The sequence below is a fragment of the Tachysurus vachellii genome, chromosome 13 (assembly GCF_030014155.1).
Source record: "Tachysurus vachellii isolate PV-2020 chromosome 13, HZAU_Pvac_v1, whole genome shotgun sequence".
NCBI classification, from domain to species: Eukaryota; Metazoa; Chordata; class Actinopteri; order Siluriformes; family Bagridae; genus Tachysurus; species Tachysurus vachellii.
Genome location: NC_083472.1, coordinates 5,667,779 through 5,691,388, shown reverse-complemented (window position 1 = coordinate 5,691,388; position 23,610 = coordinate 5,667,779). Strand labels below are relative to the sequence as shown.

Below are 23,610 nucleotides of genomic sequence, written 5' to 3'. Positions count from 1 at the left end.
AGGCGGGAAAGGGTCAAGTATAGGGTGAGGCAAACACATGTGAAAGTCCCTTTTACATATATAGGGCATGCCATTCATGAAAGTCCTGATCTATAAACAATATTTAAAACTTTAAAAAAAAATATATATATAGCTAAAATAAAGTGTTATTTAAATAAAATATCTAGCTAAATGTAATTTCTTTTGTACTTCAGTACTAAGTAGGTCAGTAGGCATGTCAGGGATGTGCTCTTATAGGACAATTCTCAACATTAGGAAGGTGTGACATGGCCCTAGGTCAAGCAGTCACTGTTCTCACCACAGAAATGATTATTTTCCCATAACAGCACACACTGAAGTGTTTTAGTCCTCTTACACCACAGCAATTTGCCAATTTTTTCAAACCCTCTGACCAATTAGCATCAAGAATTCAACAGCACTTTGGTATAACTGCAAATAATCATCACCCACTAAAGCCAACAGTGCACACAAACATATAATGCAGTAAAGCATAAAAAGTACTCACAATGCTTTCACAGCTGAGGGGACACAACCCGTCCACATTACTGCACTACAGCCAGGAAGAAGCAAAAAAAATGGACAGTGATATCCAAGTAAAAGAATATATCCTACAGTGCATATGCTTAATGACCTGGAATATGTTCTACATACATATAGAACGGTGTATATACTGTACTGAAATTCTGTGAACGTTTGCTATGTTGTTTGTCGTTTTCATGTATACTTACATCCGTGTCATTTGCCTGTGCAGAGGGAAAACAGAGAGCGAGGATAAAGAAGAATACAGATGTGACATGATGTCGAATTTGTTGTCGTGTATCTAATCTGATGTAAAAAGGGCTAATGTGTAATAAATGACACACAGAAATGTCCCAGTTCTGTGACAGTTAAACTTCATTTACACTCCAGACAGCAGGGAATCATGGAGCTCAGATTGGCATCAATAATTCAGAAGGTTCATCTACATCATTTACCTGTTTAGCCGTGGCCAAGAATCTTCTTTCGAGTAGATCTAATGACATTTGGACTCCAATTGCTAAATGCAGGATCAGAAATGGAACTGAGTGAGTTTAGCTTCATCATCAGTCTATAAATGTAACATGTTAGTAAACTTTATATAAACATATTAATAAAATTCTAATTCGTTTTAATTCAAGCCACACACACACACACACACACACACACACACAGACACACACACACACACACATATATGTATATATATATATATATATATATATATATATATATATATATATATATATATATATATAATGAAAAGCAGCAAGAAGCCTGTAGGAGTTTTAATGTTAAAGCCAACCTCTATCTCTCTTAACAACCCTCATCTCTCTCTCTCTCTCTCTCTCTCTCTCTCTCTCTCTCTCTCTTTCTCTCTTACTCAAAATTGCATTAATAAATAGACAGGAACAGGCTGGTCTAACACACTAATGGATGATGGGACACACAGGAAAACCCATTAGAGTAAGTACGCTGCAATGTTTTGCCTTTCCTCTAATCTGAGACTTGTGCAACTAATCTGCAACTCTGTAGACGCCTCGGTGCCTTGCGACTGCTGAGAGAAGGTAAGTTTCACAACATTTTATTCTTTGGCATTTGTCACTGTGATCATTTTTAAAGTATATGTATTCATACTTCTGATTTCTGCATTGGGTTAAACAGATTTGCCTTAATAAGATGATAAAATACTTTATTAAAATGAATTCCTAAAGTATGTTTGTGATGCTGTCTATATTTGGAGCTGGGCTGTTTTTTTTTGTGATCAAGTGTAAAAGTGATAAAGGGACAAAGGATAATAAAAGAATGAAAAGCAAGTACTTGCAATTTGTTATAGTTTTAGTGTAAAATCCAGCTAGACCCATAGAGAATGTGAACAAGACCCTTACGAAGCCTTAACAAAATGCAGTAGCCCTGAAGCACAGGCTTGAAAGGTAGAGGACATTAATACATAAAATTCATCCTATTTCATCTTTATTGAAAAGGTAACAAAAGAAGCTCTTGGTGCCTCTGGGGTGCTTTTAGATAAAGTAGGCTATGACACACACACAGACACACACACACACACACACACACACACACACACACATAAAGACACACACAAAACCCCTTTCTTCCTTTCATATCGTAAAAGTTTCTTATTCATAATGTAGGCTGCCCTTTTAGAGTCAAAGTCATCATCAAGACATTACATAAGTGACAACTAACAGGATTGAAAAAATTATATGGATATATATTTAGACTACATGGAATATAAAATAACAGATGCAATGCTGTTTTGTAATAATTTGGGTCAATTTTAGTGTCCACAAGCTTTGAATTTGAGTACAATTAATTTGTGACGATGAGAAAAAGGTGTCTCAGGTAAATGTAAACTCTTTCAGCTGAAAAACTGGATATTAAACATATATTAAAAAATGTTTGCTGAAATGGCTACATTCATTTATTATTCATCTAAAAGTCATGTAACTTGGTTATTTTACAGAAACCTCGATGGATATTATAAGGATACACAAGTCAAGTCTAAGCACCAAGATGAATGTCAAGGGTAAATACTGCTCATTTAGTTTATACTGTTTACAGCGAAAGCATTTAAAAATGTCCAAGTTAGCACTAAAATTTTGACCACATCATCTTATTCGATTACAGACTTATATAATGTGAATATAGACTTATACACATATTTTTTTTTACTCTTGTTGAAACAAAAAACAAGTCATATGTATAAATACACAGAATGGTATGGTCTGAGATCAATCTATCCTGCACTGTACAGTATATTCACACAGCCTTTTGCTGACTTATGGAAACACTCCTTAACTTTTTTCTGGGTGTTAAATAAACCCATTTCAATGATCCATATTGCATGACTGAGAAGGCGCACATGAAATACAATAGCAGGTGTAATAAACATGAACAATTTGGGACACTTTCTCCATCTCAAGCTCTGTTTTTGTAACAAAAAGGAAATGTACCAAGCAAAATTATCCGATGAGAGCACAATTTACAGAACTGTTTTCAAAAGTGTTTTAAATGATGCCTCACTTCAAGTGCATTTAGTTATGTTTACTATTCAAAATTCAGAATTGTCTTTGCTACTATAATACTGTAGACTTAAAGCAGCTGACTTAAAAATAGCAGTAGCATCACTATAAGTTTAAACATATGCCACGGTAACTGCATAAACTCCTGGCTTTATTATTTATGCACTTTAAATGATTTAGTTGTTACAGTGAAACTGAGCGCATGCACTTTTTAAGTCCTGCAAGGTTTTGATTTACAATTTTTTCCCAATATTTCTCCTTTCCTGTAGTTCCTGCTGTACTGTTGACCCTTCTGAGTCTGACCAGAGAACTGGTAGGATGCCCATCAATCTGCACCTGTAACATCACCCACACTGACTGCAGCAGCAGCAGCAGCAGCAGCAGTGATCTCCCTCTCTCCTTCGACTTGATTTCCAGCCTGATTACCTCTAACACCACTACCTTCAACCTCTCCAGAAATGGCATCATGCTAATAGATCCAGGAGCCTTTGCCAACCTTAGCAACCTTCTACAACTGGATCTCTCCAGAAACCAGCTCCTCACACTCCACCCTTTCACCTTTTACCCACTGAGCAGCCTGGAGTTTCTTGACCTTTCCAGCAACTTCCTGGAGGGCCTCGCGGTAGATCTTTTCTCTGAGCTCAGCAACCTCAGAGAGCTCATTTTAAGGGACAACAGGTTAAAGAACGTAAACTCCAAACAGTTTCATAGACTGGCTGAACTTCAACACCTGGACCTTTCCTTGAACAGCCTGGTCTCTGTGTCTCTGGAACTTCTGGATGGACTACAGGGACTAGAGTGGCTCTCATTAGCTGGTAATAAGCTAAGAACTATTCCGAGAGCTGCAATGGAGCCGCTCACTGTGCTAAATCGCCTCCTGCTGGAAGGAAACCGGTGGAACTGCAGTTGCAGTCTTGTGCCATTCAGACATTGGGTGGAATGGATGTTATATAGAGGTGAGAGTGGATTTACCGAAAAAGTTATCAGATGCTCAATTTAATCACATTTTATATAGATGAATTGCTGATAAAAATAATCTTGTCTTAGCTTCCTACAATATTTTCCATATAACAACTTTCATGCAGGTAAAAGCAAGCAGATATGAAGTTTGCAGAACAAAGACCATACACATCCATGGCTGTATGATTTATTCACATCGTTCATTCATTCATCTTTAAGTGCCGCGTCAGGGTCAAGCCAGTTTAAATTTATATTAAGCTATTAGTTTGTTTATAGAGTATTTTGGGAAATCAATAAAATTTGTGAGAAATTATCCCTATCAGATATAAACCAAAATAATAACTGATTAATAAAAAAAGTCTTAATTGACAGCAATTAGAGCCTGAATTCAAATCCAATTTGGGTTTAAACCCTAATAATACAAGTACAGAAAGTGATAGTGGCTTTATGTTACACCCTTACTCTCTCTGTGTCTGTACTGTAGGTGGCCATGTGGACTCCATAGAATGCTCTCTTCCTACAATCCTACAAGGCAGAGACCTCCGCATCATCCCCATGGACATGTTTAAACACTGTTCCCAGCCCCCTTCCTCAGACAGGAGGACGCCTCCTTCAGAGTGTCTCATCCTCTCCACTGACTCAACGGCAGCCTGTATGGAGCAGCGACCCCATGCTGTGAACCTGCGCTGGGCCACAACCACCTTGGTGCTAGCCAGGCTGGTGTGTGGCGTGGTGTGGCTGATGATGATTGTGGTGGCCATGTATGGCTGTGTCTATGCCATGCTGGCAGCCAAATATAAGCAGGAGAAGCTCAAGAGGACTCTGCTGCTCTGCCGGCTGCCACTGATGGAAGTGAAGGAGCCAGAGGTCAAGCAGGAGAAGGAGGAGGAGGATGAAAATGACATGGATCCTGATTTTGAAGAAGGAGCTAAAGCTAGAGAGCACACAGAGTGGATAGTGTTGCCACCAGAAGCCTGCGTTTGAGAAGATATTTGTCACCTCTAATCATGAATATCTGTTATGATGATTCATTCAGTTACTTAAGGCTTTTATTCAGAGAGACAAGATAAAAAAAATCCAAATACGTAGAGAAGTGGGTGAAGGTTATTGCATTTGTTCTAGAGCTCAAAAGTGGGGGTTTATGGAAAGTATCCTGTCCTTGGACTCGTAACCTTAAACTTCCTACCTCAGAACTTCAATGACTGAGCGACCATCATCAGCGTCATTGTTTATATTCCTTATTTTTCCAAAGAAACATCATTTTATTCTTTAGAGGGATAAAAAGCTTTCCCAGTCTCAGTCAAACTGTATATCACACCCTTTCCTTTCATAATAGTAGATTTATCAAAACATCATATTTTTAACCCTTTTTACATTGAATATTAAGCTAATACTGTAAAATAAATTATATCAAACATATATTCAGCTCCAGAAGTATTGACGGCCTTCATGAAAATGAAAAAAATAGTCAGATAACTTACCCATAAGTGATTATGAGAGAAAATCCGAAATATTTTCTCCTTCTCTATTAAAGTTAGAATTTTAAATCAATGTGCGTTTCATTTACACAATAATTTGTGCTCATTTTCATGAAGGGTATAAATAACTACACTGATATACAAGTTTAAAAGTATGTGCACTCCCTTTAGGGTGAAATAATAATCAACTAAACTAAACACATCTATTTAAGCATGCTGTCCAAATAAAATATCAAGAAGCTATAAGCGCAGAGGCTTTTTCCTGATACTGTACCTCCAGCCAGTGCTGTTTTCTTCCTCTCAGTCACCGTCACAGAAGTTACAGCTATCATTATGTTCTTATCTGGAGGACAGAACACATTAGTCATCCCTTATAGGTCCCGCAGCTCAAATCTATTGATTAAAATGCTGATTTTATACTGTGTACAGGATAAATTCATATTCATAGTGATTATAATGATTATAATCTAGTAACTTTGACTGTATTAAATTAAATTCAGCATCACATGTTAAGGATCCAGCACCTTTATTGATATCATCAACGGGTACGTAGTAATAAAACTGTCCAGGTTTGTTCTCAGCTGCCAGGCGGTACCAGATAGGGTGATGATCCATGGTGAAAATATTCTGCTTGTCCGCTGGGGTTAGGAAGTTCCTATTTATTTATTTATTTTTTATAAGAAAGACAGTGAAAATATGATTGATCAGGTGTGCAGGTACAGTAATGAATATATGTTGTACAATTCCACCCACAGTGCTTTCCTTAGATTAGTCACATGCCTATTCCTAACCCCAGCCAGCTCTCTACCATCATATATAACGGCAAAGAATCAGACAGAGAAGGCTAACACGGGCTTCACAGCCATCACAAGGCAATGGAATACACTCAAAACAAAAAGTGAAATATGCCCTCGTCTGTGAATATGAGCACACAGGAATGCCTGTGATTTGTTAGTTTTACTGTGATTGCCTTCCCTTCCAGTCAGAAAGCATGCCCATTGTTGCTCCCTTGGCTCCCGGGCACACGTGGCTGTAGGATTTAATGCTTTTACAGTTTACTCACTTCCCCTTCCGTTGCTCATTGGCTGTGTATCTAGTGACACGCATGAGGCCTGAGCGTGTTCCCAAGAAGGCTGTCTCAACTCCATCCTCCACGCTGCAGGGTGCAAGTAAAGGACAGAGGAAGCAAAAAAAAACAAACTTATAACCCTAATTATCAAAAAACAAAAATAATACTGACTATATATTACATTTTAATAAGTTATTTGGCATTTTTTAATAAACAAAAACACCACTACTGAAACTACTATTTATACTACTACTAATAATAATAATCATCATCATCTTCATCATTAAAGTTTTTCTTCTTCTTCTTTTTGTTGTTCTTCTTATTAAATCCTTCTGTATTTTAATAATTGCCCAGAGTCAACCCTTAAACCCTTCCATGCAATAACAGACTTAAAGACTGCACATTTGAGGGTAAAAAGACTTAGACTTCAAGTTTGGACTTGACTGGTTCTTGACATTTGACCTGGACTTGTGTAAGTGCCCTGACTACAACAGTGATGAATTACACCTTGCATATGATGTTTTTACTAGAAGGTTTAGACAGCTCACAAACAATGCTAAGCTGATCTCACCCATCATCACTCAACATCAGCGCCGTCCAGTAGGCTTCCAGTGGAGCCGTGACCACTCCGTCAAACAGGGTTTGCTGCAGAAGAACCTCATCACCTGAAGAGAAAAATCATATATATAAAATCAAGGAGAAACATCTGACCTGTTCTAAAAGTTTTAAATGACCTTTGTGCTCTGACCAGACATTTACTCACATTCAAGGTCAGGCTCTTTCCCGGTCAGGTATCGGACAACAGCCTGAATCTGAGTGAGTTTACGATGTTGGGGGTCAATATCCGTCTCACAGTAGGTCCTAATTTACAAAACCATACATGTCATTATCATCAAAATGCAAAACTATAATACCACATGCAAAACATATGTGCATATTCACTAAGAGAAAATTGAATTGATATGAAATTGGAGCACAGAAGCTTTTATTATCATCATATACATTACAGCACGTTGGAATTCTTTTCATCACATATCCCAATTGAAGAGATTGGGGTCGGAGCGCAGGGGCAGCTATAATACAGTGCCCCTGGAGAGTTAAGGGCCTTGTTCAGTTGCCCAATGGTGGAAGCTTGGCAGTGCTGGGGCTTGAACCCCAATCTTTGATCAACAACCCAGAGCCTTAACCACTTGAGCCACTGCTGGCCCACCACTGCAATATTTAACATTTAACTATATAACTTATATATAAATATATAAGCCTCAAATCTTGTGTCCCACTCACTAGTTTTAGACTGGAGGACAAAACCTAGATAAATCTATCACTTTTCACATAAGTGCTGAAGTTCGTCCTCACCACTCATTGGCTATGGTAAGGTCTGGCTGCTGAAGATCATGAAGGCCTGTGGAGAAAATACAGTTTTACTCATCCATGAATAAGGTTTAACAAAAGAACAATTATCAGAGAAGCGTAGTATTCACACACATATTTATATAAAAAATAAAGTCTGATGCAAGTCTTAAAAGATCTTTTTAAGCTGTTTTATAAAACCTACCCTCTTCAATAGAAACATTCCCATAGAACACGTACTGGCCATGGCCATGCGTTAACACCATCCCAAAACTGAAAACATAAGACACACATGAAACACAAACTTATATGTGTATTATATATACATATAAAGTTAAGTCATGTTTATATCCTTACAAAATGAAACCACTTGACACATCTAATGCATTTCAAAAATGTTACTTCATAATCACATATGCTAATATACATATAGTGGATGTTTAAATATCTGAATACAATTATGGAGATTTATGTCACTTTCCTCTCTGTTCCAACGTTCCTACTTTAAATAATTGATTTTGGTGAATGAGGAAAGCAACAGAATAAATTTTCACACATATTTTCATATATTTTATATAGTTTCTACTTTTTATTTATATAGTTTATACTTTTTATTTATCTACCTCCTTTTGGTTTTTTTATCCTTAAGTCCATTCCTTTTTATGCTTATGCTTGAATACCGGATAGACGTAAAAAGCATTTCACTGCATGTCGTACTCTGTATGTATGTGTATGTGACAAATAAAATTTGATTTGATTTGAATAGCAAACATGTTAAAATCTTTTGCATTCGAATGAACAGAAAGTGTCAGAAGTCAAAAATATCTCACCTAAACGGTGTATCTTTGATGGTTGTGTAGAAATATTCGTTTTTGAGAAACAATGGCCTTTTCTGTTCATAAAAAAAGGAAAATAAATGCAGGCAGAATTATGAAGATGTATATTCATTGTTCATTTATTTCAAATCATTTAAACAACAGCACTGATGAACTCCTAAAACTGATTGGACTCTAACAGCTGATCTGATAGACAGATAAAGCACAGGTTTATATTAATACACTCAGTACAATTTTTTTTAGTAACACCTAAAATACAGTCATTTTAGATTGTTAACAGTAACACTGCTTCACGTCGTGACGTATCACATCAACGCACTGTTGATTATTTTCCCATAAAAGCACAACCCCAAATGTACTATATTTCACTTATGTTCTTTGCAGAACATAAACTGTGTTTTACATTCAGACTTTCATAAATACTGAAAATTATTTATTCCTCCAACAGAGAAATTTGCTGTTAATCAGTTTATCATAACAGGACTTGATTAGTAATTCATTATTCATGCACAACTGACCTAACAGACATTTAGGATACCATCAGCCTAAAAAGTCATTATAGAAACCCAGAGTTCTGTACTGTAAAATACACACTCACCCCTTTGTCCACTGTGGCTCTTACATCTAACGTTAACGTACCCGTCTCACCTTTCACCATGGCTGTTCTCAACTGTTTGGATGAGAAACAGATAAGATTAAATGCTGAGATGTTCAGTTTCTGTGACTGTGTGTTGACTTCATGTCATGTTTAGAGCAACCGACACCAAAAGCTTCTTGTGCTCATTTGTTTTTAATGGGCACAATTCAAGCGTATTAATAAGTGCAAAGCTCACTGTGTCATTACTGTCTTCCCATTCTGCCTCGGTCAGATCCACACTGTTGTAGTTTGGTTTGGGTTTCAGTTTCTTTCCATCTTTATACTGAAAGGAACAAGAACAAAAACAGAATATTAATGCCTAATAACAAGAGCACATCTAGGTAACATTTACTAAGATCTTCAACCTGAGAAAGAAATTCAAGAAACAGAAAACTACAACCAGATATGTACTCACTAGAGGCCTTAAATTAGGGTGTGCCAGAATGTAGCCGTTGTTAGTAATGAGGAAAGCATAGCCATGAGTGCCCAGCTGTGAGAAACACACTCAATTAGCACGACAGTTATCCCTGGACTGTTCATACTTGTGCATTTATGTCAAGGTTGTACCTTGTATCGAGGAGCAAGCATCATGACCTCCACTAAGGGAATATCAGTGCCCACTACTCCCAGCAGAATTCCATGTGACAGTGTCTCTTTCTTCTTACTGAACACTGGCATCGCCACAGTGGTCATCAGGAGCAGACTCTGAGCCATACTGTTAAAGAGCTTTGAGAGAAAAAGAATGAGAAACAATCAGCCTTCACTGGGCCACTGCAGTGACCAGCTCATGCTTTTGCAATTAGGAAAATATAACAGCAGATGGCGCTGTAAAACAAAAGTACAAGGCAGGCTAAATCAAATCTAAAGGGTATTTAAGAGAGACTGCAACTCTTCTAATCTACTAAACCCCTTTACCTCTTTAGTGTTAGGAAGCTGGATGAGAATGAAGATGGAAGATGAAAAAAAAAAGCACATCAGCTTTCAATAGAAGGGAAAAAGGACACAGTGCTTACAAACAGACAGATGTAATGATGAAATTATGATTGATATGATATTCTTGATCAGCAATAAATCAGCAATAAAGTGTGTGCATAATATAAAAAACTGTATAAAGGTTTGGATTATAAAGTATATAGCTTATGCAATAAAACAAGATTTAAAAACAACAACACATAGACCGTATGTAGTTCTGAAAAAAAAATAAAGTTCATATCAAGATCATCATTTATTCATCTTGAGTAAGTGCTTATCCTGCTTAGAGGATCCGGAGACCATTCCAGGAACGCTAAGTATAATACACTGAGAGTACACACCTGGATCGTATAACTGTCTATCACATAGACATCATGTAGACAAGCACACCTAAGGGGAATTTAAAATAGCCAATCCACCATTTAAAACAATGCTCATAATCTGAGACCCTTCATACAGAGTTATTATATAAAATCTCAATTAATTAGGATTTTGATTTGAACTACTGTGATACAACATTCACATAGGAAACACCAGATCCTCGTTCACAGTTCAGTAGAACAGCATCTGTCCTTACCACGCTATCCATGTAAGCCTCGGTCCAGATGATGTCATGATCATGATCGATGACCATGGGGCGACTCAGAACATGAAGATACTCCATGACATTCTCCTGCACATCAGCCAGCGTGTTAATGTGAGTGTAGTAACCTGCAGTCGGATCATAAACATTCCTCCGGTTTCAGACAAGATGTTCAGAGAATGTTTAAACTAAAGGGGCTTTAGTCACTAAATCAGATTTCATAAATTAACTCGTTTCATAACGTAACATCCACAAGCGCTTCTGAAGTCAAATTCACCCTTATTGTTACAGGCGATCCACTTCACATTTTCTGCAAATGTCATATCACGGCCGATGAGGTAGGTGAAGACTCGCACCTGTAACAAAATAAACAGGTCAGCTCAAAAAGAAATGTAAGGTAATTCCATGACGGCATCTTTAAAAACTCTAATTTCTCTCATCTCTCTTTACTTGACAAATGACAATTACCTGTAAATTATCATGTGCATGCTGATTAACACAAAACTCAGTCATATAAAAGGCCAAGTTCACAGAGCGACAAATGCAGAAGAATCGTGTTAACTTTCTGAAAGGAAACACTACATCTTTTACAGAGAGCATTTAAGATTTCATCTAAAGAACTCTTAAGGCTTCTCTGGGCTTTTTTTTTAATTATGCTATCTTTACATCGGTGTAAAATGTATTTTTGGACAAAACCCAATTTGGAAAACCAAATGAGTTTCTGATGTTTTTGTGGATGGAACAGATTGTCTATTACCTTTCTCTCAGGCCAGTTGAACTCCTCGAACACAGACTGGAAATCTTCCATGGCTCCATCTGTGATGAGCATGATGGCCTGATTGCACAAGCTGCCCTGCCCATTCGCTGTGGCCTAGCCAAGAGGAACAGTCACACGGTGTGTGTGTATGTGTGTGTGTGTGTGTGTGTGTGTAAAAGAGAGAGAAAGTGTGTGCCTGAGACCAATCTCAATGTTAAATCAAGCTCACTCTCAATCAGAAACAACAAAACACAAGCCTCCTGAAATAACACGACGTATAACCATAAATGTTCAATACTGACCTTATTCAACACCCAAAAAGACTCCTTCATGGCCTTCTTAACTTTCCCTTCACCCTTTACTTGTAGGTCTTCAACAAGCATCTTAAAATGCTGAATAAGTATTGAAACAAAAAATTCAAAATATTAAAAAAATTGCTTTCTGTTTTACTTCACATTTGTTTTTAAAAAATGTTAAATTTTCCTGCTCTCTCATCAAAATCTTTCTGTTTTCTGAGCATCCTTTTTTTTGTACAGCTTTTGGCTTAAACCCGTAGCTCTTCATGGAGAAGAAAAGCATCTCTGTGGTGTTTAATGGTTACAAGACAACTCATTCAGAGTGCCGTGTCTTCCAGAGATTTCCGGAGAGGACCTGAGCAGATGCTTAGGTAATATCATTACCAGCTCTAGGTAGGTAATAACCCTGCAAGGCTTCATTTATCTTTGGCTGCAAGCAGCCATCTTGGCACTCTGACACACACCACCATAAAGCTCAAATTTACCTCCCGGTTGTCCAGATCCGCCTGCACGAGCGTGCCTTGGAAACAGGGCTCCACATACTGAACATAATCAGTGTACTGCAGGAGAAATCACACAGAATTAACAACTATGTGTTCTTTGATAGTTATGTTTCTTGACTGGATTACTGAAAGGCTTAAAGTCGACGTACCGCAATAATGTTAACAAAGTCATTTTCCCCCAGAGTGTCCAGGATGGTGTTTATGGTGTGTTTGGCAATAGTGAGTTTCAGGCCCTTCATGCTGCCGCTGATATCCACCACTATGATGATGTCTTTTGGAGACGTTGCAGCCTGAATGTACCTGCGACATTGAAGGACACCAATAATCAACCATGCACTAAAACTAAACTAAACAAGTCAGTTCAATTAAATGTCAATTTTTTCCTTGAAAAATCTTAACTATGCTTCAGATAATCTAAATGTGTATTAAAAACATGGCAGTAACCTTGTCATCTCTATATTTCTACAGAAATCAGGGTGACGTTTGAGAACTTTTGAAATGGACAAGGTTCTGTAAGAACTCATCTGCTTCTGTACAGGAGCATAAGCTCTGATATAAAGTATATATTGACTTGCTGCACGCTCAATATACACACTCAGCGATGTGTCACTTTTGCTGCATTCATTTATTTTCTGTAAAAGGTCAGAGTGACACAGCAGGAAGGTGTTCACACTAACGTTGTTTTGTGAGTTCGAATTCTAAATATGCCAGATATACCAGTAGACAGACGTTTAGGGAGTAAAACTGGCCAGGACATCTGGGTAGGAAGGGGAGCCTTCCCTCTTTCCTCTGTCAATCTTCCCTGTCATGTATGTGGAAAAGTGGGGAAAGCTTTTCTCTGTATGTTACACTGCCCTGTGATGCAGCATGAGCAGCAGTATCAGATGAGATCACATGTATCAGAGGAAGAATTTGTTTGCCTTTGCCTTTCCCAACTGGTAGCTATTACATGATAGACGTAAGATGACTGCATTCATAGTCTAGCATTTATTGTACATTAACAGGATTTAGCAGATGCTTTTATTTTGACTTATATTAACCTAATTGAACAGTTGGGGGGGGGGGGGGGGGTCCCCACACCTCCAGGGTTGGGGGTTGGATTCCCGCCTCCGCCTTGTGTGTGTGGAGTTTGCATGTTCTCCCCGGTTTTCCTCCGGATACTCCGGTTTCCTCCCCCAGTCCAAGGACATGCATGGTAGGTTGATTGGCATCTCTGGAAAATTGTCCGTAGTGTGTGAGTGAATGAGAGTGTGTGTGTTTGCCCTGCGATGGGTTGGCACTCCGTCCAGGGTGTATCCTGCCTTGATGCCCGATAGGCACAAGCTCCCCGTGACCCGAGGTAGTTCGGAGAAGCGGTAGAAAATGAGTGAGAGAGAGTGAGTGAACAGTTGAGGGTTAATTAAGGGTTTTTTTCATAGCCAGCTTGAAGATGCTAGGATTTGAACTCACAGTCTTCTGATCAAACAGGGAAAATCTTAACCACCGAGTTCCCCCCAACTGGCATGCAACCAAATTAGGAGGAAATTGGAATTTTTTATTTTACTCATTTGTTTATAGTTTAAGAAATAAAATCAATATTAAAATAATAATAATAGTAATATTTATATTTAATATTTAATATTTAATGGACAAACAAAAATCAGAATCAGTGACACTTGTACTGTGATGTACTATCAGGTACATAAACAGTCACATATGATGCCCAGGTGAGTGTCACTGACCTGCCTATTGAGCTGCTAACTACTTAAAGATTGGATTAAAGCATTGGACTGGACTCAGGACCTCGCTGGATGAACTGCCAGTATTAAAAGCAGAAGACACACAATTAAGCAGCTGTCACAACCTTGATAAGGTCCAGAACAACACAACCAGACAAATCTGGTTTCATTCAACTGTGTGTAGCACCAGTATAGCTGTTCTCACCAGTTTCTATTTCGGCAGTCAAATGCGACCACACCATTTGGGTCTGGAGTCCACTTGATACCTAACGGAGAAGAAAATGTATCACAGAGTCTAATCTGGAGGGTATATGGATTATAGTGCTAAGCTAAATGATATTTGACCCTTTAGTGCCTCAGGGTACCTGGATAGAGTCTGAAGAAACCAGTGGAGCTTCCAAAGAACTGCCAGGTGAGAGTCGGGTCTTTCTGGAAGTTACTGATGAAGACGTCGTTCAAAGCCTCGGACATGTACACACCATTTAGAATGTCTGGATCTAATCTCCAAGAGACGGAGACAGTAAGGAAGCAATGTTCATTCACTGTACATGTTCATTAATTTATTTCAAACAGTGTCTTACCTTTGTTGTACACATTGGTTGGGACTTGTATGTTACTCATTAGTGTGTTAACTGGCAGATTGTTAAAATGCTCGTTCTTTTCCAGGGAAAACTCGCCACCAAGTTCAATGTAGTTGCCTTCCTCGTCTATCGTATTTATCAGCAGGGAGTTGAAGTAGTCAAACTGTTTTGAAAAGGGCAACAGAAATTTTACAATGAAAACATCTGTTATTTACTTATTATCTGGTTTGCAGTTTTCTAATGTTTAACAACAAATTCAATCTTATAATAATACATTAAATAATTGTTGATTGTGTAGCTGTATGTAAAAATTTATTACATAAATATTGCAAATAATGGTTCACAGACAAATCCAGAATTATTGGCACTCGTATAGATAGATAGATAGATAGATAGATAGATAGATAGATAGATAGATAGATAGATATCATATAATTTTCCTATATGTGCTGTATAAAATGTATCTTTGGAACTTATGTTGTCAACTTGAACTCACTTGTAAACTTGCATTAAACTCGTGATATAGGTCTGCGTCCTCCACTGTATCTGCCAGTCTCTGGACAGAGATACAACAACAGATTTATTTAGCAGTTATATATAAACAAGCCATTAGTCAGGAATGTAAATCCTCCCTGTCACCGAGGTCATTATAACACTAAAGCTGGACACTTTCAATTTACCCAGACGACGTGAAGTAGTAAATGTTTGCATTACAACCACACCACTTTACTGCCAATTATTAAATTAAAGAAAAATAAATTACACACTACTTGCAGCACTGGGGAAAGTTAATATGGGAACAAGAGGGAAGGTACTGGAAGTAAATTTCCCTTTATAGAGAATCCAGATGAGTGTATTGTTGTGAATCTCTGATTACACACACAAATGGTACAGCTATTATTTAAACCACAATCTGTACACAACCCTGCAAAACAAACTCAAATAAAATATCAAAGCGCAAAATTTTTAACAAGTTAATCTGAAAATGCAATAAATCTAAAAATTACATACTATCTGTGTATTTATAATAGATACACACTGTATAAATCAGCACAGTGTGAACTGTGACAACTAGCAATTAGCTTTGTTATTATCATGCTAGCAAACATTTCAGAGATTTGTTTCTAGCCTTAGCTCAGTGTCCTGTCTGAGGCAGATGACTTTTTTCTTTTCTGACTTGTCCTTGAACTTGTAATTTGAGATGTGTGATTGCAATTTTGTTTAAAGAACTCAGATTGTTTTTTTCCATCTTTGTTTTTCAATTTTTGCAAAAATTATCAACTAAGTCGCTATTCCAAGTTAACGTACTAACCTTAACTGACTTCATCTTGCTTCCCAGCATCTTCTCAATTTCATCTGAAAACTCCTGGGCCAATTCGTGTCCATCTACTTTCTCTATCCGGATAATGGGCTCCACATCTTTGAGTTTCTGGTGGCAGCAAAAGAATTGTTAGAAATAACAAGAATTTCTCAACAATTTGTCAAAAGTCTTGGCTCATTTTATTGAAGGCCAGATTATAATATGAAATCAGAAACATTGCCTTTATATGTTTAATCACATAATTTATATGTGGTGTCTCAGGAAATTCTTCACATTTTGCACTATATAATGAAATATGTTTCTCCTTTGCATCTATCACAAGCATTTATTACTAGCATTTTTTTTCTTAAATTACTTTTAATACTTGTAAAGTTTTATCAGAGATCATTTCTTCTGCTGGTGAAAGTGTGTAACAAAACCAGTACTGTATGTAAGCTGATCGCAAGTGAATTTGTTACATTCAACCGACAAGATCTATCCATCTGAATCTTAGGCAAAATATCTAAAAAATATTTTAGTGAAATAGGTGTATAATTAGTAAAAGTTGTGAACATGATTTTTAATTGTTTAGGCTATTTTTAGAATTCAGTCACGGGGATATCTGCTAGTGTTTTTTCAGACTTCCACACGTGATTTCCATTTGTGTAAAAAGCTCATAATTTTAACAACATGAAATTATTTACATTTAATATCTCCCAGAGGCTCAATAACTACGTGCGCTTATGACCATCAGCTCAAATTTTATTGCTGGTTGCTAAATAAATACATGCTAATGAATCCAAATGGACAGTATGCTTAGAGAATTTTGGTTCAGTCGGTTCTTCAGCAAAACAAAAAGACAAGATCTCAGATCTCGCTGTAATAGGATTTATTTCATCTCCAGATTCAATTCTTAATGATATCATTTGAAGCAAATTAAAAGAATCAACAAATTGAATGCATTCACATAAACATCTTTCCATGTTCTATCTATTATATTAATAAATAAAAGGGAGTTTTATATATAATAGATGGTCATAGTTTAAGAAAAGATGGTCATAGTTTAAGCTTGCACTCATAAAATACTCATACAGAGCACTGAGGTTAAAAGAAATCTGTTTCCACTGTGTTCAAGTCCACAGCAGGATCTCTGCAGACAATACCTGTACACAGAGCCAGAGCTAAACCACAGCTAAACTAGGTTTAGTCTACAGGGAATTATATTGGATGTGGTTGGATGTTGGATGAATGGTGCTATCCTGTAGCCCTATTAATGCATAACATTAATGACATTTATGTCTGTTTGGCAGGATGTAAGTAAGGAGAGAGGGTGTATAATTTCATTAGGTCCTGCACTGATTACATTACAGTCATCTACTAATTTTCTAGGCAAATATTAATAGTTTTTTTTATTCCAGTTTCAGAGGAAATGCAGACTGTGGGTTTGTGGCTTCTGCTTAAAACATAATTAAGTGCATTATACATGCTTATCATGGTACTATTTATACATAAATCGCCATCCTGATTTCACGTGGTGCAAAGAAAAAAAAAAGAAAAAAACAGAAACAGTGACCTACTGAACACATTCACTGTTTGTTGCAGCAGATGTTGCAACTGATGTAATGACATGACCTGAAACCAAGATGGTGCGAGGAGACGTCTAGCTCATTTACCTTCTGTAGAAGTGCAGAGCCTGAATATTTTACAGCCAATGCATTCAGCTGTTCTGAAATGCTGTCAGCCCATTTTTGAACCCTAGAGAAAAAAAAAGGTGATTATTTATTACACCTGGTCAATGTGCCTGCTGCAGCAACATTAATTAAAGAATGATTTAATCAAATAAAAATAAAAAAACATCACTATGACCTTAATCATTGAGCTAATCATGGATCTGAATTTAACTTTAATCATTTTTGTCATATTATTTATATATATATATATATATATATATATATATATATATATATATATATATATAGATATAATTTTTCTATTATAGCAGCTATGAAAGTAGTTCTGGCTACAAGGCAAATCGCAGGTTTAAATTAATGGGCTAATTCTATGTTACCATTTCTTCTATTGTAACAACACAGGGACTTATGATTTATTTGTAATATATTTAACCATCCAATGCTCCTTTATTTCTTATTAAGGGGTTAAATCATAACTTTTGAATGCCCTTTCTTTGGATTATAAATAACATAAGATCTGGTTGTCCTAGTTCCCTTCAAAAAGAAGGCTGTGCTGCATGAAACCAGCACTACCACATCTCCACAACTCATATGTCTCAACAACACCTCTTTAACGCTCTGGATGGCTTCTGTTTATTACACGTGACCGTAAGCATGAAATACATCAACAAATCATATACAACAGCAACACAGGAGGTGCTGCAGTAAAACAAAAACTCATCAAGATCACCTGAAAACGAACAACAAGCTCCTTATTGAAGATCACATGCTCGGTGCTGAGAGATGGAGGAACATGGAGAGCTGGAGGATGTTCAAGTATGAGCCAAAATGAACTTAATGATATGAGTATTTATATGATGTTAGACTGTTAAGATTGCATAGCATTAATATGACATCGTGTCCAATCAGCAGCATGTATATGATATAACTACCTCTATAAGGACCTAGCCTTAACGTTCTGAGTTAACGTTGTGTTGATGGTGTGTTTCAGTGTTTACTGTCGCATACTTTTTTTTTGTTGCAGTTTCTGATTTCCTTTTCATTTTTGGTTTTAATGTTGTTTTGTATTTGTAAGCTTTGTATTTTTCTTTTTGGTTTTGTTGTGTTTTCTGCTTTGTATTTTTTCTTGTATTTGTCTGTGTTTTGATTTGCTCTTGCATTTTTTGCTTTGTTGTGTTTTCTGCTTTGTATTTTTGTTTTTTTTTTTTGTGTTTGTGTTTTCTGCTTTGTGTTTTTTCTTGTATTGTTCTATGTTGATTTGCTCTTGTGTTTTTTTTTTTGGTTTTGTCTGACCTGAAAGAGCCTTGAATTCTGAAAGAATCAAAGTCTTAAAACATCATTTAATCTATCGTGACTGATGAAGCGTCTTCACTGTATGTTGAAACTTCTTCACTTTCCTGCCACATTTCCAGTCAGCTTCACTCACTACATCTGGTCAATAAGTTGCTTGTGTGTCTGAGCAACATATTGAATGATGAAATTACAGCTTTCTCTTTATCCCTTGACGACCTAATCAAACAATGACAATGACAGGAAACAGTGGCCTACAGGAAGCAATTTAACAGAACAGAGCCCATTATATTGGATTCCAGGAAATTTACTTCATGGTGTAATTGAGATTTATGTCTGTCATGTAGCATGGCTATGATGGAAAAGAAACTGGTTTGGTTTTGTGAGGAAATCTTTTCCGGAAACGTTCTAACGACTGTAATAAGTCTGCTTTATAAAATTGATCTGTTGGCTAGTATAAATGGGCTACAAAGGCAGAAGTATGAACAGCCTGGGGCTGATTTCTTTGCCCAGACAGTAGATTCACGGAGCCTGTGAGTGACACTCGTGACAATTGGTGAAATGCCTGTAGATTTCTAACGCTTTGGATCTAGTTTATTTAGGACACATTCATCATCATGTCATCCTCAGTTGTTGAGAAAGCACACCTCAGTTGCAGTAGAAGGTTTCATAAACATGAATAGGGTAGACATTCTCGGGCAATGATTTTCAAAATGTCTTTGGATCAAGAAACTAAGCAAACATTATCCAAAATACAAGAAATTACACAAACCTTTAATTTATTCTCGTCGTGAGATATTTGAGAGAGCTTTTTCACCCTCAGTGGTTTCAAAATGATGCATTACTGTTTCCTTTTAAGCTTCTCAGAAAATATTATGATTATCAGTCACTGATTAAAAAAAAAAGAAAGGATGAAATATACATAAAGAAAGCATGTGTGAGTTGTATGACGTTCCTGTGTCCATATGGGAAAACATATGATCATGTGTGTGCCAGATTGAGTGTCTGGCTGCTTTCCAGTAACATATTAACCAGGGCTACAATCAACATGGCACCAGTGAGACTACCTGGAGATGTACATGTACATCAATCACACAAAAAACATTAAATGTAAAATATGTAAGAATGTGATTCTGACCTCAGGCAATATGGCCAACAAAATTATCTCCATCCTTCAGGAGTATGGGCACAAAAGAAAAAAATGCACATCATTATTTTCTGTGGACTTTTTTTCTGTTTGTTTTAAAAATTATTTAATATTTTCTTGAATTTTTGACAGATGGGACCAAAAATTCCCAAATTTGGTTCTGTTTTCCTGCTGGAGGTTCACCAGGTATGATATGAAAATGAACAATGATTCATTTTGCCAGGTTCCAGGATATATTTCCCCCAAACCTCACTATTTAACAAACAAACAGCAGAAATGAATGAAAGTAAATAAAGTAAGTGTTTTGAAATGTCTGACTGAGTGTCTGAATTTAAACTCTTGGAAACCTGCGGTCTGATTTAAATACTGGAATCTTAAAATATAAAGGAGATACAAATGTCTCCAAGCTTGTTAGAAGAAGCTCAGTGCTGTTTTTGTCTGTAAATGAGACTTATTAACTGTGGGCTGTCGATACTTTGTCTTCAGTTAAACATATGCACTATTTGAGTAATACTGAAAATAATACTGGAATAGTAATGTACTGAAAAAAAACATCTCTCTTTCATGATATTCATTTTTGCTCATATTTATAAAGGGTGCAAAAACTTCTAGAATCGCTTGCATGTGCAAAAAAGTAGAACAACTGAAATGAAACATCATTTATTGATTTTGCACCAATGGACCACTTTGCCCTGTAAACCACATAAAAGTCCCATTTGTCTCCTAGTGTGATTCTTTTCCTCTCCATCCATGAAGTGAAGGTCTCGGGAGAAATGGATTTTATACAGCAGCCCTTCATCGATCAAGTAATTACTAAAAATAACCCCACAACTGTCTGAATTACTTCTCCTCTGCCATGTAGACTCTGATAGTAGAAAGAACTTAAGTATTAACACAATAAACTCAAACCTTGAATAATCTCAGATGATGCTATATTGACTGAGATCAGGAATTGTTTTTGTGTGTGTTGGAAGAATTTCAGTTGAAGATATTTTCAGGGTTTATAGACTACTGTATATACAGAGGAGTGCAATAATTTACACACCCTCAGGATTAAATATATATAAGTCACAAGTCTTGATGTGAGCCAGTCATTGATAGAGACCTCATAGCTTTGTGTCACTTTGGATAATATTAACTGTGAAATATTCAAATTGATATTTGCGCGCATTTCGCTTTGAACAGGTGAAATAAATCTTAAAAAAATATTCTACAAAACCACTTCCACTCTTTTGTGTCCTCCGATTAGCTCTCAGATGTCTTCACCTCCTGCTGTTTACAGGTATCTCAGCTTATATTCTTCTAAATATTTTTCAGATGTCATTTACTACCTTCATCAAATTACGTCTGGAGCCTAAGACGTGATTTTTTCCACAAAGGTTGTGCTTTATATTGTGGGCTACTGCCTTGTTTGTGATTCTTACCTTATTTTCCTTTTTTTTTAAACTCTGGGTGAACATCTATTATGTTAAATGTGTGTGTTTTGAGAATATTCTACAGAACACTCGCTCTGCTAGTAGAGCAAGTCGGTAGTAGTAATAACACACACTAGATATCTAGGGGTTTAAGCTATAAAATGGAACCTTGTCCTACACACTTGAAAGTCGTTTTGATGTCTATGTGTAAAAATAGATTTATTTTTAGAGAAATAGATTTAGAAATGTATTTTTCTTCTTTTCTGATCTGCAAACTTTCGAACAATAATATTACTGAATTTACCAAAATTCATTCATATTTTGTAATATATGTAAAATGATTATAACACAGTGTATCAAATGATTTTACATAACCATTACAGCTGTCACTAATATTTAACACCTGCATAGTAATAATAAAGGAATAAACGTAACCTGATTTAATCTTACGTTTCAGGTGGAATCTTCATCTGTGCATCAGTCACAAGATATAAACAGCCTGAATAAAGCAGAAAGACTTCGAGCCATGAAGGCTGTACTCTTTTGCCCATAATCCCAGTAAAGTGCATCTGTGCCCACTGCATGACTGACAGGAAGCGTCCGTCCACTGGAACTTCTTCTGGAACAACCTTATTTAAACTTCACCAAAACCTTCATATGAATCTCAGCCCAAAGGTCACAATTCTTCATGTTGACTTAAGCAAGATTTTTATTCATGTTCCCCATCAGAGCTCCAGATCACACATTATGCTTCTTGTTCAAGAACAAATATCCACTGGTCACGAACAGGTGCTTGTTGGATCCAGATCTTCTGCTTTATAAAATCCTGTTGAGCATCTTTCATTTAGGAAAAACAAAAATGAATCAAAATAAGCAAAAAAATAAATAAATAAATGCTGATATAACACAGAACAATAAATTCCTCTTCTTTCAAATCAACTGAAATACTTTGCCTTTCAGAACATTACATCCTCAATAATGTGCAAAGATGTAAGAATTTGAGACAATGCAGACAATATTGTAAAAGAGCCATTGAAATGTTTGGACAGGGAGACACAGCATCGACGGACTCAATCCGCCGCTCTGCACATAATCCACTTGGATTACACTCATCACACAGCGGGTTCACAGGCTAGGAGGAGGGGAAGTGGAAAACAGAAGGGAGGGGGGGGTGTGAAGGGCGAGGAAGAGGATTGGGCGAGTTAGAGTGTTGTGGGTCCTAAGAGGATTAGCAGTGATTTCTGGAGGCAGGATCTGCTCCATCCAATCAGAGCAAGCATACAGCAGGGCCTCAAAGGTGAGCTTTACTGCAGGATAAGGACATCTAGTGGGTACCTGAACGCTAACAGCAATAAACAATCTCATGCCACTTGAGACACTCTACTGGGCTGTTGAGGCGGGTATTTTCAGTTGGTTTGTTGTAGGATGGAGGAAATATTAAATCCAGTGAGGTAATGGCATGAGTTAACCTTTTCATAAATTATAATGAATTCTGAGAGAACTGCCTTCAATATGATTGAATATTCATTATTTATGCTGACAGAAGGAAAAAGCCTCCAGGCTCTGGTAACCTAACCTGCACTAAAGCATATACATTAAAATAAGAAGGACTAAAAAAAAAAAAGAGGGGGGGGGGGGGGGGGAATTAAAAATAAACACATTCTTTCCAATCTGATTTATTAGCTGATTGGACCATAAACATTTTGGATCAGTTTGTATCATGCATACAGTTGAATCAAGCTTATCCAGTGCTTTAATCTTATCTAGTCTCTATATGACTCTTATCTAGGACCCAATAAAGACAGTGTACATTATGGCTCTATTTATAGAAAGCAAATAAAAGTAGATACTGACACAGCGGGAGGCTGAAGAAAGTACCACTTAGAGACCAGCAACACTCGATGAATTTGCACTCAAATCTCCATCATTGAACATTTGATATCTTCAACAGAAAAAAAAAACTCATTT

The 23,610-nt window shown here is 36.8% G+C and overlaps 1 protein-coding gene across 2 annotated transcripts in view; it reads right to left on the bottom strand.

Moving 5' to 3' along the window:
* Window positions 1-22,716, bottom strand: part of cacna2d4b (calcium channel, voltage-dependent, alpha 2/delta subunit 4b) — a 29,985-nt gene extending 7,269 nt beyond the window's left edge. For both annotated transcript variants that reach the window (XM_060885759.1, XM_060885760.1), the window contains exons 1-28: window positions 22,093-22,716; window positions 17,773-17,854; window positions 16,112-16,228; window positions 15,296-15,355; window positions 14,800-14,962; window positions 14,584-14,715; window positions 14,424-14,484; window positions 12,650-12,800; window positions 12,483-12,557; window positions 12,004-12,093; window positions 11,702-11,815; window positions 11,222-11,300; window positions 10,939-11,072; window positions 9,957-10,115; window positions 9,805-9,879; window positions 9,586-9,672; window positions 9,351-9,422; window positions 8,747-8,808; window positions 8,122-8,189; window positions 7,923-7,968; window positions 7,330-7,427; window positions 7,138-7,231; window positions 6,561-6,653; window positions 6,022-6,152; window positions 5,772-5,840; window positions 975-1,036; window positions 729-743; window positions 506-550 (exon numbers count right to left, since the gene is read on the bottom strand). In XM_060885759.1, coding sequence (XP_060741742.1) covers window positions 506-550; window positions 729-743; window positions 975-1,036; window positions 5,772-5,840; window positions 6,022-6,152; window positions 6,561-6,653; window positions 7,138-7,231; window positions 7,330-7,427; window positions 7,923-7,968; window positions 8,122-8,189; window positions 8,747-8,808; window positions 9,351-9,422; window positions 9,586-9,672; window positions 9,805-9,879; window positions 9,957-10,115; window positions 10,939-11,072; window positions 11,222-11,300; window positions 11,702-11,815; window positions 12,004-12,093; window positions 12,483-12,557; window positions 12,650-12,800; window positions 14,424-14,484; window positions 14,584-14,715; window positions 14,800-14,962; window positions 15,296-15,355; window positions 16,112-16,228; window positions 17,773-17,854; window positions 22,093-22,226 — 2,568 coding nt within the window. In that variant the 5' untranslated portion in view covers window positions 22,227-22,716. The remainder of the gene's footprint in view (window positions 1-505; window positions 551-728; window positions 744-974; window positions 1,037-5,771; window positions 5,841-6,021; window positions 6,153-6,560; window positions 6,654-7,137; window positions 7,232-7,329; window positions 7,428-7,922; window positions 7,969-8,121; window positions 8,190-8,746; window positions 8,809-9,350; window positions 9,423-9,585; window positions 9,673-9,804; window positions 9,880-9,956; window positions 10,116-10,938; window positions 11,073-11,221; window positions 11,301-11,701; window positions 11,816-12,003; window positions 12,094-12,482; window positions 12,558-12,649; window positions 12,801-14,423; window positions 14,485-14,583; window positions 14,716-14,799; window positions 14,963-15,295; window positions 15,356-16,111; window positions 16,229-17,772; window positions 17,855-22,092) is intronic.
* Between the last annotated feature and the right edge of the window lie 894 nt (window positions 22,717-23,610).